We start from the raw sequence: 21,407 nt of genomic DNA on the forward strand, positions 1-21,407 counted from the left end.
TGAAGGTGGGGCAGCTGGGTTCTGGGTCTAGTCAGAGTCAACAGGAGGTGCTGATGTGTTGGCCAGGATGTGTCAGAAAAAGCATCCAGAAGAAGCCTAAGCAGATGTACACTGTGCTGCGTCTCCCTCGCCCAGCAGCTGGGGAGAAGACAGCAAGAGGAATAGTTGGAAGGCATGGGAACCAGGAGTTTGGTTTAGATGTGCTAAGCTTGAGTTTGAGGGGCATATTAATGCCATCCAAAGCCAGGTGGTAGACAGGGAAGGAGTCAGAAGACAGCTTGTCTGGAAGTGAGGGGAGCTGGTGGACGGTGGGACCAAGAGACATGGTGGAATGAGGGCATTTCAAGGAGGGAGAACAGCAGAGTCATGCTGCCCAGAGGCTGAGCAAGATGGGAACTGAGGATCCATCCACCTTTGCATTCAGCAGTGAGGGATAGGCGGGAACTTTAGCAACAGATGTCTTGGCGAGGTGGTGTGGACGAGCTCAGACAGAGGAGAATGAGTGGTGACGGTGGGCACAGACAACCTTTCCAGGAGTTCAGTAGAAAGATGAACTTAGAGGAAGATACGGAGTCAACAAATGACTATTCTTTAGGCTACAAGACAGTGTTGCATGTCAGCATGCCTCTGCGAATGATCCAGCCCAGATAATTGCTGTTCCTCTCTGTCCTCACTTGGGGACTCAGTGCAGAAAGCGCTGCAGTGGGTACAGGCATGGGCAGAACTGTGTGACTCTCGCGTCCCCCACTTGGAGTTGTATGTGACCTTCAGGATGGGCAGCCTCCAAGTGCTTCCTTGCCAGGACAATGGGATTTCAGTCGTTACCACACCAGAGGGTTGTGGGTAGCAAAGAGGGAATGCTCACAAAGTGCCAAGCACAGTGCTTAGCACAGGGTAGAGACTCGACATCACGGAAATCTACATGGGCCTCATTCTGGTTTTCTAGAGGTTTCCACATCAAGGCAGATGACCTTTATCATTTCAACATACGCTAACCACATACAGACAGCAGACTGTCTCCACTGAGTTCACAAAAAGTCAAATGTTTTTGATGGCAGCAGGACCAAGATAAGTGTATATAATTAGGCTGGGGCAATTCGTCCTGGAAGCAGAGGGTGATGGCAGGGTCCTGGCTGAGATGTGACTGTGATTGCCTAGTTCGTGTCTGGTAAAGCAACAGGAGGAAGTTTGCTTGAGATGAAGGGAGAGGGCTCAGAACTATTGGAGGGGAAGAGAAGCCACTCAGCAAACCTGGGGAAGATTTGGACGTGACACCCTTGGCCTCCAGTACCCAGCACCACTGGCAGAGGTCTAAGCAGGGCACCAGAGACCTGTGCACAGCACTGATTGAGAGGAGGAAAGGCACCACTGGACCATGCGTCACGTGAGTCCTCACCTAGGTTAGGCAGTGGGACACAAGAGGCTGCTCACAGTCCTCAGGAAGAAGACGATGAGCCAAGAGCAGTGAATGGGATGAAGAGGAGTACTATGGGATTCCGGATCAGGGCCAGTCCAGGTAGAAGAGTTGGGGGCAGCCACATTGCTGGCTGGCTGTGTTGCTTTCTAACTGTGTGGCCTGAGGCAAGTCATCTCTGTCCTGAGCCTGTAGTTGTATAGGAATCTCAGACCAAGCTGGGGTAGTAAGACCAGCAACCCTTCTGAGACTTCAGAGTTTCCCATGGTGGCTGCAGAGAAGGCGCTGGATTGCAGGTGACTGAATCAGACCCTTCTAACTAGCAAGGAGAGGACGGTGAAAGGGTTCTGCATTTCCATTAGGAGGAGGCAAAAACATTTGATCCTCCTAACAGTCAGTGATCAACACATGCCTACCCAGGCCCGCTCTCGGCCAGGCGCTGTTGCTGAGGAAGTAATGAGAAGGCACCCGAGGGGGAGGCCCAGCCCAGGGGGAGCCTTTTTGGAATAGCTTGCCTTAGGAACAGTTCTGACATTTTGTGTTCCAGCAGCGAGTCTCATCTATTATTTAATCCTTGCAAACTCCCTGGTGAACCAGGCAGGACAGTGATGTCATTCCTATTTTTCAGAGAAGCTGAGGGATTTATTTAATGTCACACAGCTTTTCAATGATGGAGATAAAGCTAGAACCCTTGGCTTCCTGTAATCTAAGTGAAAGCACTTTTTAAACAGTGGCATGTGCCACCCCAGGGCAGTTTAAGTTAGTTTTCTTGGGAGGCTGGAGTGGGAAGAGTCCCTTCTTGCTTGCCCCGCATGCCTGGGAGTCACTCACTAAAGGGGCCACCAGGAGTGGCAGGTGCCCCAGCTGGAGAAGCTATGCTGTTTAGGATGCACCACTCCAGAAGCAGCACCTAAATTCCAGAAGGCTTTGGAGCATGGTTGAGGGAAGTTCATTAGAATAGAAGAGGCCATTCTGGTAGAACAGATTTAAAACCTTATATGAGCTGGATACGGTGGGGCACATCTGTGAGCCCATTGGCGCAGGAGGCTGAGGCAGGAGGATCTCAAGTTCAAAGCCAGCCTCAGCAACTTAGCAAGGCCCTAAGTGACTTAGAGAGACCCTGTCTCAAAATAAAATTTAAAAAGGGCTGGGGATGTGGCTCAGTGATTAAGTACCCCTGGGCTCAATCCCTGGTACAAAAAAAAAACTTCAAAGGAAGGTGTGTCATCTGGGATGCCCAGGGCGGAGGAGGGTCCTGCTGCCACTGGGGCCTCACAACTTGACACTTTGACCCTCAGCAGTGACTATCCTCCTGTCTTGGCTGTTAGCTCTCTTACTTGTCAATAGAGCAGCTGGAGTCTCTGAGGGCCTAGGTGGCTCTGACACTCCATTTCGTGTGACCTTGAGATTCCACAGTTTAAATACCTGACCTGGGAGCTCCTGAGACCAGAATCGCCCCCTGGATCTTCCTTAGAGAAACCCTTGCAGATAGCAGAAGGATCCAAGGCCAGCTTAGAGAGAGGACCTCGACTCTGGGAATGGCATGTGCCAAGCAGCTGCCATCCGTTTTCCTTCCCCAGCCAAGTGTCACCTTATTCAACCATCACAACTCCATGAGGTAGAGATCCGTTTAGAGGTAAGGGCACTGAGGCTCCACAGCACAGGGCATCTGTGAGGGGCACCTGATGACTGCCTGCCCCTCCCGGCTGAAGCTGGCACCTCCCTGTGAAAGGCAGAAAGGCAGAGGTGGGGGTGGGGGGACCCAGGGAGTAGTGCCACATACCTCCAAGGAGAAGCCTCCCTCCTGCTTCCTAGCGGGTAAGCTCCTCCCTCCACCTCAGCCTCTGCAACTCGTCAGAGGTCTGCCCACCTGGAAGGGTTAGAGGAACCACGGCACAAGAAACACCAGTCCCTGGGCTCTCACTGCCTCCCCAGGAGTCCTGGGCTTTGTCTCCTTCCCCACTCTGGGCTCTCGCCTCATCCTCTGCTCCCCTGGATCCTACTCTGTCATCATTGAGACAGAAGAACAATTTGAATTCAGGACCGACTTCTCTGCCACTATTCTGGACCCCATTGGCATTTGGGGACCTGCGGGCCATTCCAGGAAGCAGTTCTATGCATACACAGATCCCACGTGGCTCAGAACTTCCTGACAAGAGGATCTCAGAGGAACCCAGGGTGTGGCACTATAGACCAAACCACGCCCACCCTTGGCCCCTCAGAGGGCAGACCACTCCCCCAGCTCCCTGGAGCTGCAGGCCATACCAGGGGCCCACGCCCTGGGCGGGCACACAGGGTTGCCATTGTCTGCTCAGTGCCTGGCACCCTCTCGTTTGCATAGCCACGTGAAGAATGCGAGGGAGCAGGCTGGGGACTTGTTCCTGCAGAGGCAACTGCGGGTCGGGGGAGGAAGCTGGCCAGAGTCAGGGTCGTCGCAGGTCCCTGCCTCCCCCACGCAGTCCCCCAAGGGCTGGTGGGCCGCATGGTACAGGGGGCGGCCAAGGGGCTGGCAGGAGCAGGAGCAGGGGTGTGACATTCCTGCTGCCCCCACACCGAGCCCGTGGGGCTGAAATGAACGTGCAGGGATTGCTAATGAGGTGGAGGAGAGTTAAACATTCCCCTGCTCCTGAGGACTGAGCTAGAATGGGAGGTCCGGGGGGCGGCCTGAACCCCAGGAATGTGCAGAAGCCACTTCTCCTGCCGGGCTGTTCTGGAGCTGGGGGCCAGAGCCCGCTGTCCCAGGTCCCAGCAGGAGCTGCTAAACTAGCCAGCAAGGGGATTAACGGGTTGAGCAATCCACCTTCCTCAGGCTCATGCCAGAAGGCCGACTGGTACTGTCTCCCCAGTTCCCCACCAGGCCCCGTGCTGGCCTGCAGCCAGCTCTGGCCGAGCCTCGATAGGGCCCCTCTCTGACTGACCCTTCGGATCTCCAACAAGACCTCACAGTACATATGGTGTGGCTTTCCCTATTTTGATGCACACAGCTCCTAGGTACCAGGACCCTCCTCCCCAACACCCCATTCCCAGTCTAGTCTCTAACTTCTGGTCTCCGAGTTCTTGCCAGACAGTTCTCTTAGGTGTCTAAGTTCTATCTGCTGCAAGCTGGAATTCCTTTTCCTTTCTGTCCTCAAGTCTGAGGGAAGGGAAGGAAACCCCCAGGGTCAGATCCGCCTTGCAAGAGCTAAGGCATCACCTCAGGGCTGTTGAGAGATATGAGAATTCTAGGGCTCTTGAATCAGGCTCCTAAAGGGGTTTCCCTGGACAGAAAGACTTTGGAGGGAGAAGATCGCCCCTCCCAATTCCTCCCTTCTCTAACCCTGAAGGGTGGGGCAAGGGTACCCACCTGGTCACTGGCCCCACCTACCACCCCAGGGGGCTGGGCATGAGCCTTGCTGGGGACCCTGTGCTGGCTCAGCCTGCAGCTGTGGGCGGGCCCTTGGCCTCTGCCAGTCGGTGCCTCCCCCTGCATTCTCAAGTCCAGAGCCACTGCCTCTGCTGCTGCCATCACCTCTCCCCCTCAGCCTCGGTCTGCTCACTGCTTCTGCGCCCAGCTGCGTCTCTCTCCTGGCCATGACCCCACTGCCTCCCAGGACCCTAACTCAACTCTGAGCCCTGGAACCCTTGGTCCCCTCCCCTGGGCCATGGCCAACTCAGGCCTCCAGCTCCTGGGCTACTTCCTGGCCCTGGGTGGCTGGGTGGGCATCATCGCCAGCACCGCGCTGCCGCAGTGGAAGCAGTCCTCCTACGCGGGCGATGCCATCATCACCGCCGTGGGCCTCTATGAAGGACTCTGGATGTCCTGCGCCTCCCAGAGCACTGGGCAGGTGCAGTGCAAACTCTATGACTCGCTGCTCGCCCTGGACGGTAGGCCCGGGGCCTGAGGGGCCGGGAGGAGGGGCGCGGGGGCAGGGGAGGTCCAGAGCAAGCTCTCCCACGTCCGCCACACTCCACTCCCCGGCACCACCACCCCTACTGCCCTGTGCCAACCTGGGCCCCTTGGGAGGCAGGGGCTTTAGGGTCCACAGCCTGGGGTCCAGGTCCCATAACCTTGAGAGCCACCAAAACTTTTGCATTCTGAGGTCCTCACCGTAGAGGGGAACGTTCATACTTTATAGGAAACGGAGGTCGAAGGAGATGAGGGCTCCATGGACACCTGAGCTGAGCCGCCATCAGCTGGCCACACAGCGCCAGTCCAGGCAGGTCATAGTCTCCTGAGCTGCCCTGGGGCCTGGGGCCTGGGCCCTGGGCCGACATGCACACCCACGGAGAGGCAGGCATATGGCTACTATGGGTGATTCACAGGCAGAGGGGAAAGTGACGAGAGTCAGAATGGCTGATGGAGGTGACGGTTGCTGCTGGGGACCAGGCTGGGCTGGGTTGGTCTGGGCCTCAGGAACCCTCAGCTCTTCCCTCTGCTGCTAGGGAGAGAGACCCAGGCCCAAGAGAAAGCAGCAGAAAAGGGCCAGGGGAAGTGGGAGATGAGAGCAGTGGCAAAGGGGACACTTCACCCGCCACTGTCATCTCTCAATCTCACCTGCGGACAGATGGACTGTCTGACCTGGCAGGTGATCTGGCCTAGCCTAGCTCCTGCCCAAGCCCCTCCCATGCTGGGCTCCTCCCCTGCAGGCCCCACCTCTCCCCCACCCTGTTCAGCTCCATCCTGGCCCTGCCCCAGGTCATATCCAGTCAGCAAGAGCCCTGATGGTGGTGGCCGTACTCCTGGGCTTCGTGGCCATGGTCCTCAGCGTCGTGGGCATGAAGTGTACGCGGGTTGGAGACAGCAACCCTATTGCCAAGGGCCGGGTAGCCATCTCCGGGGGTGCCCTCTTCATCCTGGCGGGTGAGTGCCCTTTTCCAGCTTCTTGGCCACAGCAGATAGCCCCAGCCCCAGTGGCTGACCAGGGACCCCCAGAGCTGAGCACCTCCCTGCTCTGCCCTCAGGCCTCTGCACCTTGACTGCTGTCTCATGGTATGCCACCCTGGTGACCCAGGAGTTCTTCAACCCAAGCACGCCTGTCAATGCCAGGTGAGTGCCAAGGCTGGGGCTCCCACTTCACCTCCTCTGGGGCAATCACCTTTCTCCAGAGGTTACTTGGAGGGGGAACTAGGGAATGGGCCCCAGCTGTCGTCTTAGAAGCTCTGGAGTAGGAAACCAGGCCAGTGTCCTTGGTAGGGACAGGAGACCAGATGAGGGAACCCAGCAAAGACTCTCCAAGGAGCAAAGTGCTCTGACTCTGGGTTCTAAAAGCTCTGTATGTCCTGGTGGGGTGACCTGGAAAAGTTACTGAATCTTTCCGCACCTGCCTTCTGTAAACTGGAGCCAGAACCTGAGGACCAGCTTTTACATGGTTGTGAGGGCCCCCAAGACAATGCAGGTAAGGGATTCAGCACAGTGCCTGGTTCCAGAGAGTGCTTGGCATATTTCATTTCAACTGGTGGCAGCAGGCTGAGGTGGCTTCCTGCATGGGGCAGCAGGTGTTAGTGTCCAGGGAAGTGAGACTGGAGAAAAGGGCAAATGGGGTAGGGCCTGTCCGCCAGGAGATTTTGCTCCCCGTCCCGGGGTAGAGGACTGGCAGTCATTGCTGTGGTGTGTGGAAGAGAAGAGAGCGGACCCATTATGGTGGCAGCGGCACAGTCTTGAGCGAAGGCTCTAGGCTGGGGAGGCAGCAGTGGAAACAGGCTCAGAGACGTCTGGGAACTAGAATGGTGGGGAGCTGTAAGGCCCATGGCCTGGGGGCTGAATGGAGGTTCTCGGAATGGCCTTGGCCCATCCTGCCTCCTCCATCACCTCTCAACCCAGCGGGGAGCAAGAATAGGGTCCTAACAGGCCCAGTGGTGGAGGGAGGATGTCATGGTTGGAAGAGCCCCTGAAGGAGGCAGAGGTGTGCGTGCGTGCGTGTGGGAGGATGAAAAGCAGACTTCAGGTGTGAGGCCGATTTCCTGAGCTGCCAGTTACAGCCACAGAGACCTGGGAAGCGAGGTCTAGCTCAAGGAGCCAAGCTGGAACATGGTCCTCATTCCTTCAACGGTACTAAGGCTCCAGAGTTGCCAGGCCTCGTGCTGGGCCCTGGGGACACAGATGAATCCCCGCCTCTGTCTGCCCCCCACATGCTCTCAGGGACTGAAGGGTCTCCTGCTGAGGGGGTGGCAAGGGGTGGAGTGAAGAGAGGGGCATCAAGGATCGCCCCCAGGAGGCGGTGGCCTGTGAACTAGGACTTGAAGGCAGAGGAGGAGCTGGGGAGGTACCCCACCAGGGGGGCGCTAGGTTCGAGACTTGCGCTAAGCCACAGAGGTGGGGGAGACCCAGAGGGCTGGGATGGCCAACAGGCCCAGGTGCAGAGAGCCCAGAGAGCCAGAGAGAGGAGCCTGGCCTTCTTCAGAGGACAGCAGGAGCAGCCCTAGCTGGGGGCTCTGTAGGCCAAAACACTACTGAAAAAAGATGGGCAGGGATGGCCGGCTTCACTCAACCAGCCCTCCAGGGCCCTCCCATGCCCCCTCCACTGGCCAGATGAGGAACTGAGCCCGAGTTGCTCAGAGCCGGGCTACAGGCTAGCCCTTCAAGCTGGAGGTCCATCCTAGGCCTGGTTGCCCTGGGGGGTTCATATGCCGGGTGGGGTGAGGGAGGAAGTATAGCAGCACCCCAATTTACCTGGAGAGATGGAGGAAGCTGCGAGCCCATCCTCCATCTCCCCCAGCCCCACCCCTCTGCCAGGCCTCTGGCTGAGGAGCAGGACCTTGAGAGGACAGGGGCGAGGGAGGGCCAGGGCTTGCAGCCACACCTGACGCCACTCTCCCCTCCGCTTGCAGGTATGAATTTGGCCCGGCTCTGTTTGTAGGATGGGCCTCAGCTGGCCTGGCCATGCTGGGAGGCTCCTTCCTCTGCTGCACATGCCCAGAGCCTGAGAGAGCCAACAGCAGCCCCCAGCCTTATCGCCCCGGACCCTCAACTGCTGCCCGAGAGTACGTCTGAATCCCACCGTCCCGACCAGCCCCCCACCCAGCGGCCCCTTGTCTGGCACTCCAGCCAGGGGCTGCACCCTGGGCAGGGCCAGTAGGGCACACCATGTCTCTTAAGCTCCGTCTGGGCTTCTGAGCACCTGATGTTCAACACGTGTCTAGGTCTGGGGCCCTTCTAGTCACCCAGCACGGCTTGGATGCCCATCTGGGTCACTAGCTCAGACCCCATCGCTCCTGCCCCAGGGAATGGGCCCTAGGCAGGGCTGCCGCGAAGGCCAACATCCTACTGCACTGGCCAGGCCCTGTGTCCCAAACCTGAAGTCCACAGCCCCTGCCTCCCTCACTGCTGCTCACCCCACTAACCAACTCTCTCTCTTTTGACTTTCAGACCCGTTGTTAAATTGCCCGCCTCCACCAAGGGTCCCCTGGGTGTGTAATGTCCAGGTCCCCAGCCAGGCTCTGTCCCCTGCCACACTAAGACTGTGTGTTTGGTATTTTTTTTGGAAACAGAAATGAACATGCAGCCCCAGGTGTGATTCATTTGGTCTGTTCCGGGCATGGTGATGGTGGGTTCTGGCTCAGAGAGGTCAGAACTGACCCCTGGGGCTCTTGAGTGGATTACACAGCACATGGAAGGTGGAGCCGAAAAGAACCTGGGGTCCTGCCGCTGCCTAGTAACCCTCCCAGCCTGGCCTTGGGCTTGGCACCAGGACCTCCATGAGGGAAGAGCCCACCCACCCCTAAAGGCTACCCCTGAGGCCTAGCCCAGCCTGGACATGGCCGGGGAAGTTAGGAGGGACCCACAGGTAAATCCAGTCCCTGGAGGGCCTCTCAGGGAAGAGACAGTCCCTCCAGCCTGATGCTGGATCAGAGCTGGGTGAGGAGACACTGTGTAGGAGCTCCCTCAACAGAGAAGGGAACAGAGGACATTAAGACCATCCTCAGCAAGGTCTGAAAACCCTAGCTCAGCTCCCACCCCAAACTACAGTGGAGCCTGTGGCCAAAGCTCCATCCTGCACCCAAGAGTGTGTCACTTGGAAGGGCTTATGGTCTTGAAGTGTGGGTACGACCCGCCTTGAATAGAAGGGTTGAGAAGTTCCCAGAGGAACCCAGGAAAGCCAGTTCTTAAGAGTCCCAAGGTCAGCCATCATCCTTCCTGTCTCCCCATCCAGCATGGGTCCCTAGCCGCATGCTCAGCTCTCTGCCACCCAACACCCTCCGTGGACTTGGGTCTCTCCTGGGTCCCACTCCACCTTCTCCCGCAGCACGATGACCTCCTGTGAAGAGGTGCCCATCACTGCTTCTTTCGCCCTTGCTTTCCACACACCTTCCCCCGCCAGCCCTTCCTGGTTTCCTCCACCACCCATCTGTGACGACATCTCCCATTAAGTCCCCAAATCCCAAGAACGGCACAGCTTCTCCCTTGAACTGGACCCTGAGAAGTAAAGTGATGAAAATCAAGACAAAATGACTGCCACACTGCAGCCGAGGACAGGGAGGGCAGGAGAGGAGTAAGTGTCAGGGAGCTGTCATAACTGCCCCCACCCTGGTCTGGCAGCTGCTGCACATCTGTGGGGGCAGCTGGTTAGCTCCGACAGGCTTCCCAGAGTGCCGTCCTCAGTAGCGAGTGAGAGCAGCAGAAGAGCGGGTGCCTGAAGCCATAACGCTCTGGCTCCCGACTTGAGCGCACATTCCAGGCACCTGGGGGTCGATGCGCAGGCTCCGCCCCCCAGACATCCCGACTTCATTGGTCTGGGTGGACCTGGGCATCAGGATTGTGTAGCTGCTCCACACTGAGGGAACCTCCATGAGGCCTAAGTGAAGGTCATTCCGAGGGGTCTGCAGAGGGACATGGAGCCTACAAACAGAGGGAGGAGAGGGAGAGGAAGCCCATCTCCCTGTGGCCTTTCTGAAGACCAGGGCAAGAAGGAGACACCCACATCCTTCTGATCAATATATCTTTGTGCTGAAACGATTTTGAGTTTGACTCCTGTTGTATACACCCCCAAAGGGCCCTGTCTAACACAGAATTTGGAGCCTGGGAACCAGCTGAAAAGGGCTAGGATTGTCCCCTTCCCAGTCCAGGTATTTAGTAGTCCTTGCTATTTGATTGCAAAACTGGCCAGGAAAATGTGCCATCTTTTGAGATTCAGGGGACACCAAAGGCTTGGGAGAATGTCAAGATAGAATATGCTGGTTTCAGGGACAGGCTGAGAAAGAGAAGCTCCGTGCAGTGGGGGATCTGATATCAGTCAACAAACTTCAGTCTGTTCTCTGCTGAAGGGAGCCCTTTCTGCTGGTAGCCAGGGATCGGAGGGGCGGTGGGTCAGGTACTCACACAGCTTGCTGAATTGCACGACCAATTAATATACTGGATTAAAAATATGTCGGCTCCTGGCGTGGGAAGGAGATGTCTGGGAGAAACTAGAGGAGTTTCTAGTCTCTCCTAAAGAACCTGGGAGACTCATCCTGAAGTCCTCTCCTGAAGCAAACCCATTCAAATGTCCACATCAAGGTCACCTGGGCTGCCAACCAGAGGCAGGGCCAACTTTCCAGGCCTTGGGGCCAGCCGGTTGTTTACTGTCCTAGCCCCAAGGCAGAGACCCAGAGAGGAAGGGTTCAGATTCAAAAGGCTGGATACTAAAGCTTTTGCCATTGTTTTTTAGTAAATAGAGTTCCCCAAGAAAGGAACTGGTACAACATAAAACATGATTTTAGGAGGAATAAACCTGTGTGCTCAGTCCCTAAGGAAAGCCCCAAGTCCTAGGGAGCTGACCAGGAAACTCATTCATAGCCTGGAAAGAAGCTTAATTGAAAAACATCTATCTGAGACTATAAAATATGAAACACTATTAGACGATTCAGGAATTATTATTAGTTAATTTTGTGTTATGTTAATTGTTAATTTTGTGTGATAATGACACTATAGTTTTTATTTTTTATTTTTGCTTCTAATCTGGTAGAGGTACACACTAAAATGGTGGCTGAATTTGCTTTAAAATACTACAGGAACAAGAAATTCATGGGTCAGGAAAGCTATAAAATAAGGTTGACAAAGATCAGTGGTATTTGGGGGTTCACTCTACACTTCTATTTGTATGTTTGCTAATGAAAGAAAAAATACATAAAAAGTTTAAAAATACCACCAAGCTTTGCTGGTTGTACCATTTTACGTACTCCTCCTGGCCAGGAGCACGCCGGTGAGGAATACTCTAAAACTCTTGCTACTCAAAGCATAGTCCTTGGATGGCAGTATTACATTACCTGGAAAATTTGTTAGAAATGCAGAATCTTACCAGGCGTGGTGGTGCATACCTATAATCCCAGTGGCTCAGGAGGCTGATACAGGAGGATCTCAAGTTCAAGGACAGTCTCAGCAATTTAGCAAGACCTAGGCAACTCAGTGAGACCCTGTCTCAAAATAAAAAAATAAAAAGAGCTGGGGAATTGGTTCAGCAGGAGAGCATGAGTGGCATGTGAGACCCTGGGTTCAATCCCTGGGGATACACACAATGCAGAATCTTAACCCCCCCATCCATCCCGAGTGAATCAGGCTCAGAATTTTATCAAGATCTCCAGGTGATTCGTGCACACACTCGTTTGAGAAACACTAAAGCAAGCTGGTGAGGGCGATGTGGTGCTTCTTTTTAAAATGAGCGTTTCCTTTGAACTTGTCCTGTTTTCCTCCACAGTTTGTTAGGTATGTTGAATGCGGTTCCCTGTATGGTTTTGTCTAGAGTTGGTAACTTAGGAGGAGCTACAACTAACCCTGATCCAGGCAAAATTCAAAATGAAGGGTTACACCCAATGCTTCTGTTTTCTGACTTTTTCTTCTCACAAAAATATTTGATTCAATGTATGAGAATATTGCAGACAGTTTTATTCTAGTCAACCCGCCTGTTGAAAATAGCTGAAAATAATTGGGTAAAGTATAAAACTTTCTTCAAAGCATCAAAGGACTGTGATGCTACCAAATCCCCAAAGTCAAAGCCTGAGTAACTCCCCTTCTCCCTCAGACACACGGAAGCTCTAGGGTCTCAATGCTGAGGGGTCCTTGGCTGGCATGGGTGGAGATTAGTGGTATAAAAGGGAACTGAACAAATTGGTGGATGTACTGAAGATAACGAGAGCCAAGCTGTTTGATTTTGTTTTTATTTTTGTTTTTGGTACCAGGAATTAAACCCAGGGTGCTTAACTAACAAGCCACATCCTCAGCCCTTGTTTATATTTTTATTTAGAGGCATTGTCTTGCTGAATTGCTTCCAGTCTCACTAAGTGGCTAGACTCAAGATCTTCCTGCCTCAGCCTCCCAAGCCACTAGGATTACAGGCAAGTGCCACCATGCCCAGCAGGAGCCAGGCCGTTCACTGGCAGAGAATAGATTTTCTACTCCTGCAGGCCCAGCAGCAAGGGTACCCTAGCGGTAACGAGCACATCTAAAGTTCATATATTGAGTTCTTAATAATATTCTCCATTAAAAGAGGCCAGGGCTCCATGAAGAAGTGGCCGATTCCAGTGCTAGGGTAGGGAAAGTGCAAAACAAGCTTGAGCGACTTGACGTTCCAGAAAGAACTGCTCCAGAGAAGCAGCTGTTCAAGGATTGATGGAGATACGTCTGAAGGACACAGAAGCAGGATCGAAGGTGCTCCTGGCTTTGTCTGGGACAATCGGAACATTAGAATAAATAATGGTATGGCACGGAAGTGACATCAGCACCATGGCCACATAGAGCTGCCTGTCGCTTGTCCCTCTACAAAAAGGAACCAAAGCAAAGAATGAACAACTCGATTCCAACTGGAGTGGCCAAGGAAGTCCCCCAGGCAGTAGGAGGGATGTGGCAAGATCCCTGTGGAGGACAGGGAATATCTTTCTCCATCCCTTCACTCTCAGTCTATTTTGAAATAAACAAGGAAATGTTTCTTATTAACCACATACAGAAAGAAAGAACGAGAAAGAAAGAAAACAGAAAAGGAAAGTTACAGACCACGTCCCTGATAAACAGAGAAGCAAAAATTCTCAATAAAATACTAGGAAGTCAAATCCAACAATGCATGAGAAAGATCATACACCATGATTGAGTGGGATTTATCCCATGGACAAAAAGGTAGTTCAATGTATGTAAATCAATGAATGTGATATATTACATCAAAAGCACAAAGGACAAAACCCATGTGATTATCTCAATAGATGCAGAAAAAGCATTCTATAAAAATCTATGTCCTTTCATGATAAAAACTCTAAATAAATTAGGTACAGAAGGAACTTAGCTCAAAAAAAAAAAAAGAGGAACTTACCTCAACATAATTAAGAAAAATAAGGCAAACCCAAGCTAACATACTGAATGGAGGAAAACTTGAAAGTGTTCCTCAAAAAATCTGGAACAAGACAAGGATGCCTACTATAACCACTTTTATTCAACATAATACTGGGAGTCTGAGTCAAACAATCAGTCAAAAAAAAGGAAATAAAGAGCATCCAAATTGGAAAGGAGGAAATCAATTTATCCCTGTTCAAATATGACATGATTTTAAATTAAAAAAAAAAAAAACCTAAAGATTCCACCAAAAGACTGTTAGAACTAATAGATGAATTCAGGAATTTGCAGCATACAAGATCAACATACAAAAATCAGTAGCGATTTGCCAGGGATGGTGGCGCACACCTATAATATCAACTATTTGACAGGCTGAGGCAGGAGGATTGCCAGTTCAAGGATAACCTGGGCAAGATAGTGAGGTTCTGTCTCAAAATTAAATTAATAAAGACCAGTAGTATCTCTATGTACCAATAACAAACTAGTTGAAAAAGAGATCAAGAAAGCAATCCCATTTACAATAATTATTAAAAAAAGAAAAAATATCCAGGAATAAATTTAACCAAGGAGGTGATAGAATTCTACAATGAAAACTATAAAATACTGATGAAAGAAATCAAAGAGGACACACACACACACACATACACAAAGAAAGACGTCTTGTGTTCATGGATTGGAAGAATGAATATTTTTAAAATGTCCATACTGCCCAAAGCAATCTGCAGATTCAATGCAATCCCAATCAAATACCAATGACAGCCTTGCGTGGTGGTGCATGCCTGTAATTCCAGTAACCTGGAAGGTTGAAGTAGGAAGATTGCAAGTTCTAAGCCAGCCTGGGAAAGTTAGTGAGACCTCGTCTCAAAGGTGAAGACTCAAAGAAACAGAAGGGTTTAGAGTTTTTTGAGTTGCTGATAAGTGGATGATGACACATAATGGGGGTGGGAGGGGGGCAAGAATGGAGGAAGGAGGGACTGTATAGAGGGAAAAGAGGGGTGGGAGGGGTGGTAGGGGTGGGGGGGGAGGGAAAAATAACAGAATGAATCAAAAGCTATTACCTTATGTAAATGTATGATTACACAAATGGTATGTCTCTACTTCATGTACAGAGAAACAAAATGTATCCCATTTGTTTAAAATAAAAATAAATTTAAAAAAAAAAGGGTTGGGGATGTAGATCAGTAGTATAGCACCCTGGGTTCAATCCCCAGTACCACAAGAGGAAAAAGGGAGTGGGAAGAGAAAGAAGAGAGAAATAAGCCCAGCACAGATAGTTGAACACATATTCTCATGGAAACTAGAAGTTGATCTCATACAAGTAGAGGATAGACTGGTAGTTAACAGAGGCTGGGAACTGGTGGGGCATAGAGCGAGGATATTGAATAGGTAAGGGGTGCAGATGAATGGGAAGAATCACTTCAAAGGTTCTACAGCACAGCAGGATAACTACAGTTGACAACAATTAACTTATATGTCATAATAGCTAGTAGGGAGGACTTAGTTCCCAACAGAAAGAAAGGATAAATGTTTGAGGTGATGGATACACCAACCACCCTGATTGAATCACTGCATTCTGTATACATGTATTGAAAGAGCACGCTGACCTCCATGAACATGTATCATTTTTGAGTCAATTAAAAACAGTTAATATTTTTTAAAAGAGTCGAAAGAAAAAATGAGAACAAAATAATGGATTTTAACTCACTGAATAAGAACCCATTAGTCCACACTGATAATGAATGGTTAAATAAATGAGAGAGAAGAAAAGGCTCTACCTACAGTAAAATATCAACTAATATGAATAATTTATTAACTATTAAGTACAAGACAATCACTTCACAATGATGAAATGTAGAAGACCTAGCTTAATCAAGTGATAAGGACCGATACTGCCAGGCATGAGACCAAATAAACACGAGTGCTTGATATAATGCACTGAGAAGCATCACTCACACGAGGCTGTTTCTAAAAGTACATAACCCGAATTAAATCATGATGAGATAGAAAAACCCAAATTGAGTATTATTCCATAAAATAAGTGCCATAGTTTTCAAAATTGTCAAAGATATAAAAGACAAGCAAAGACTGTTTCAGCCTGAGGAGGTTGAAGAGATGTCACGACTAAATGCAGTGGTGATCCTGGACCTGTAAATGCCATTCTTGGGACAACCAGTGACATTCAAATAAATTTACATCAAATTTACATAATGCATCAAAGTTGAGCTGTGGTTCTGGAGGACAATGCCTTTGTTTTTTAGGGAGTAAATACATTGTTCCTCAACTTTTGAACATATCATTGGCTGAAAATGCATTTGGTACAGGTAGCCTACCAAACATCACAGCGCGGCAATTCAGTGCCTGGTAGAATATTGATTGTTCACTCTTGTGATCGTGGGCTGACTGGGAGCTGCTACCCAGCATTGTGAAAGAGTATCACCCTGTGTTATCACCAGCCTTGGGAAAGACGAAAACTCAAAGTGCTGTTTCTACTGAATGCTTATTACTTTTGCAGCATCATAAAGTAAAAAAAAATAGTGTAAGTGGAACCATCCCAAAGCTGGGGCCATCTGTATAAGAGGATAATGAGGCAGCAGAAAAAATATGCATAGATCTCTATGAAGAAAATGATAAGAAATATTTATGGTATAATATTAATTGGGCAATCGAAGTGAAGGATAAACATGAATTCTTTATTGTTCTTGAAACTTTTCTCTAAGTTTGAAATTCTTTCAAGATTAAAAGTAAAAAAAAAAAAAACCTTAGGAAAGCTAGAATACTGAGAAGCTGTTCTTCTCAGAGAACTTTCCCAATCTAAGCTAATGTAGATGTTTCCAAGATGGGAGAGGAGGGGAAAGCCCTGGGATCACTTATAGTAGAGGGTCTATTCATCTTTTCTGCATTAAAATGAAAACCCAAGTGTAATACCTTTACTGTAAGGACGACAGAATTTTCCTAGCCTCATTATCACACCAAAGCAGAGGTAGGAAAAGTTCCGGAGAAATCATAGCCAGAAGCCAACTCTCCAGTGGAACTGAAGCTCAAATTCATATCACCTGAGGGGTCGCCAAAAAGGTTAAGGTATAACTAATTTTGAAAATTTGTTCCAGAGCTGGTGAGGTCCATGGTTGTTCAACACCCAGGGACATCCTATCTGGAATAAGATATCTTTACCCTAAGTCCCAAAAAACCCTTACAAAAAATTTTTCAAACTCAATTTATGACATTCAAAAGTAACCAAGCCCAAAAGGAAACAACGGAAACAGACCCACAAAGATCTAGATACTAGAATTATCAAATACAAATTATAAAGCAATATTCTTACACTGGGTGTGGTGGTGCACACCTGTAATCCCAGTTAGTTGGGAGGCTGAGGCAGGAGGATCACAGTTCAAGGCCAGCCCTCGAACTTAGACCCTGTCTCAAAATAAAATTTAAAAAGAGGTGGGGATGTCACTCAGTGGTAGAGAGCTTGCCTAGCTTTGGTGAGCACCTGGGTTTAATCCCTAGCACTGCAGACAAACAAATAATATCCTTACCATATTTAAAGAAATGAAAGAGATGTTTAAATGGCGAAAAACTGAAAGCATTCCTTCTAAAAACTGGAACAAGGCAGGGATGCCCTCTTCCACTACTTCTATTCAATATTGTCCTTGAAACTCTAGCCAGAGCAATTAGACAGACCAAAGAAATTAAAGGGATACGAATAGGAAAAGAAGAACTCAAACTATCCCTATTTGCTGATGATATGATTGTATACTTAGAGGAACCAGGAAATTCCACCAGAAAACTGTTAGATCTCATAAGTGAATTCAGTAAAGTAGCGGGATATAAGATCAATGCACATAAATCTAAGGCATTTCTATACATAAGCGATGAATCTTCAGAAAGAGAAATTAGGAAAACTACCCCATTCACAATAGCTTCGAAAAAAATAAAATACTTGGGAATCAATCTCACAAAAGAGGTGAAAGACCTCTACAATGAGAACTACAGAACACTAAAGAAAGAAATTAAAGAAAACCTCAGAAGATGGAAAGATCTCCCATGTTCTTGGATAGGAAGAATTAATATTGTCAAAATGGCCATACTACCAAAAGTGCTATACAGATTCAATGCAATTCCAATTAAAATCCCAATGATGTACCTTACAGAAATAGAGCAAGCAATTATGAAATTCATCTGGAAGAATAAAAAACCCAGAATAGCTAAAGCAATCCTAGGCAGAAAGAGTGAAGCAGGGGGTATCGCAATACCAGATCTTCAACTCTACTACAAAGCAATAGTAACAAAAACGGCATGGTATTGGTACCAAAATAGAAAGGTGGATCAATGGTACAGAATAGAGGACACGGACACAAACTCAAATAAATACAATTTTCTCATACTAGACAAAGGGGCCAAAAATATGCAATGGAGAAAAGATAGCCTCTTCAACAAATGGTGCTGGGAGAATTGGAAATCCATATGCAACAGAATGAAACTAAACCCATATCTCTCACCATGCACAAAACTAAACTCAAAATGGATTAAGGATCTCGGAATCAGACCAGAGACCTTGCATCTTATAGAAGAAAAGGTAGGTCCAGAGCTTCAACATGTTGGCTTAGGACCAGACTTCCTCAACAGGACTCCCATAGCACAAGAAATAAAAGCAAGAATTAATAACTGGGATAGATTCAAACTAAAAAGCTTTCTCTCAGCAAAGGAAACTATCAGCAATGCGAAGAAAGAGCCTACAGAGTGGGAGAAAATCTTTGCCAATCATACTTCAGATAGAGCACTAATCTCCAGAATCTATAAAGAACTCAAAAAACTCTACACCAAGAATGCAAGTAATCCAATCGACAAATGGGCTAAGGAAATGAATAGACACTTCACAGAAGAAGATCTACAAGCAATCAACAAACATATGGAAAAATGTTCAACATCTCTAGTAATAAGAGAAATGCAAATCAAAACCACCCTAAGATTCCATCTCACCCCAATTAGAATGGCGATTATCAAGAATACAAGCAACAACAGGTGTTGGCGAGGATGTGGGGAGAAAGGTACACTCATACATTGCTGGTGGGGCTGCAAATTAGTGCAGCCACTCTGGAAAGCAGTATGGAGACTCTTTAGAAAACTTGGAATGGAACCACCATTTGACCCAGCTATCCCACTCCTTGGCCTATACCCAAAGGATTTAAAATCAGCATATTACAGAGATACAGCCACATCAATGTTCATAGCTGCTCAGTTCACAATAGCCAGATTGTGGAACCAACCTAGATGTCCTTCAATTGATGAATGGATAAAGAAAATGTGGTATATATATACAATGGAATATTACTCTGCCATAAAGAATGATAAAATTATGGCATTTGCAGGCAAATGGATGAAACTGGAGAATATCATGCTAAGTGAGATAAGTCAATCTCAAAAAACCAAAGGAAGAATGATATCGCTAATAAGTGGATGAGGACACATAATGTGGGGTGGGAAGAGTTAGTGTTAGGGTTAGAGTTAGGTTTAGGGAGCGGGGCAAGAATGGAGGAAGGAAGGACTGTATAGAGGGAAAAGAGGGGTGGGAGGGGTGGGGGGAAGGGAAAAAATAACAGAATGAATCAAACATTACCCTATGTAAATTTATGATTACACAAATGGTATGACTTTACGCCATGTACAAATAGAGAAACAGCATGTATCCCATTTGTGTACAATAATAAAAATAAATAAATAAATAAATAAATAAAAAAGATGTTTAAACGCATTTGCATGGAATAGGAAATCATGAAAACTTATTCAGCATATTAGTAAACAAACCAAATAGGAAAAAGAACAACAACAACAACAAAAAACCTAAACAAAATAAGAAACTCAGTTCATAGATAATTCAATGTGGCAGGGGGTGGCGCAGGGGGCAAGGGGGAATAGTCTGGTGCCAGGACTAGTGAAGAGCCACATGCAAAATAATCAGATTTGACCCCTACCTCAAATCATACACAAAAATTAGTTCAAAGTGGATCATTAGACTCAAATGTGAAATCTTAAATGATAAAACTCTAAGAAGAAAATATAGGAGTAAAATTTTTTGACCTCAAGCATGGCAATGGTTTCTCAAATATGATGTCAAAAGTATAAGTGACAGAAGAAAAGCCAGACAAATGGAACTACACTGAAATTAATCTCTTTGTTTTGGAAATGATACCATCAAAAAAGCAAAGAGACTGCCGGATGTGGTGATGAACACCTATAATCCCAGACACCTGGGAGGCTGAGGTAGGAGGATCATAACTTGGAGGCCAGTCTCAGCAAATTAGGGAGGTTCTTAAGCAATTTAAAAAGACTCTGTCTCAAACAAAAATAAGAAGGGCTGGGAATGTGGCCCAATGGTTAAGCACCCCTGGGTTCACTACCCAGTACAGGGAAAAAAAAAAAAAAAAGAAAAGAAAAGCAGCAAACTAAGAACCCACAGACTGAGGAAATTTTTCAGATCATATATCTGATAAGAAACTTGAATCTAGGGGCTGGGGAGATAGCTCAGTCGGTAGAGTGCTTGCCTTGTAAGCACAAAGCCCTGGGTTCGATCCCCAGCACCCCAAAAAAAAAAAAAAAAAAAAAAAGAAACTTGAATCTAGAAATACATAAGAAACACTAAAACTCAATAATTAAAGGACAACACAATTTTAAAATGGACAAAGGACTTAAATAGACATTTTTAAAGGAAATGTACAGGTAACTCATAAACAAAAATATTATCTTTAGTCATTACTGAAATGCAAATCAAATCACAGTGAGACACTACTTCACACCCACTAGGATGGCTATAGTCAAAAGGAGAGATAATAACAATTTTTGAAAGGATGTGGAATAATTAAGATCCTCCTTCATGGCTGTTGGGAATGTACAATGGTTCAGCCTCCTTAGAAAATAGTTCTGCAGTTTTTCAAACAGTCCAATGTAGAGTTAGCACATGTTATGGTTTGGATGCAAGGTGTCCTCCAAAAGTTCCTGAGTTAATACAGGAGGTGGGATGACTAGATTGGGAGGAATATAAACTGATCAATGGATTAATCCATTTGGTGGATCACTCACTTGAAAGGACTACTGTGCTGGGTGCTAACTGTAGACAGTGGGGCACGGCTGGAGGAGGTGGGTCCTGACCCCCAACCTCCAACTGACCCCTCTGCTTCCTGGCTGCCATAGGCAGAGCAGCTTTCCTCCACCATGCCCTTCTGCCTTGAATATCTGCCTCTTCTTGGGCCCAGGGTGATGGAGTTGGCCAACCATGGACTGAGACCTCTGGAACTGAGCCAAAATTAACTTGTCTTCCTCAATTTGTTCTTTTTGGGTATTTTGGTCACAGGAACAGAAAGCTAATACATCATATGACTCAACAATTCCATTCTCAGGTATATACCCAAAAGAAATTAAAGTATGTGCAGATAGAAATCTGAACATGAATGTTCATATCAACATTATCTGTCATAGCCAAAAGTTGTAAATGAAATGGTCCACATGCCCATCAACTGCTGAATACATGACAAAACATGGTATATCCATACAATGGAATATATTCAGGTATAAAAAGGAATGAAATATTGATGCATGACAGGAATAGACATTGGAAACATTGTATTAAGTGAAAGAAACCAGTCATAAAACACCACCTATTGAATTGAAATATCCAGCAGAGACAAATCTAGAGAGACAAAAACCAGATTATCTATTGTTCTCGTC

At 48.1% G+C, this 21,407-nt stretch overlaps 1 protein-coding gene across 1 annotated transcript; it reads left to right on the plus strand.

The window, feature by feature from the left end:
* The first annotated feature begins 5,055 nt into the window (after nt 1–5,055).
* Cldn19 (claudin 19) lies at nt 5,056–8,823 on the plus strand. The gene is made up of 5 exons (XM_047519939.1): nt 5,056–5,278; nt 6,090–6,254; nt 6,356–6,440; nt 8,222–8,374; nt 8,760–8,823. Exons 1-5 carry the CDS (start codon nt 5,056–5,058, stop codon nt 8,806–8,808), a joined length of 675 nt encoding a protein of 224 aa, XP_047375895.1. The 3' UTR covers nt 8,809–8,823.
* The last annotated feature ends 12,584 nt before the right edge of the window (nt 8,824–21,407 follow it).

Source organism: Sciurus carolinensis, chromosome 1 (genome assembly GCF_902686445.1).
Source record: "Sciurus carolinensis chromosome 1, mSciCar1.2, whole genome shotgun sequence".
Lineage (NCBI taxonomy): Eukaryota > Metazoa > Chordata > Mammalia > Rodentia > Sciuridae > Sciurus > Sciurus carolinensis.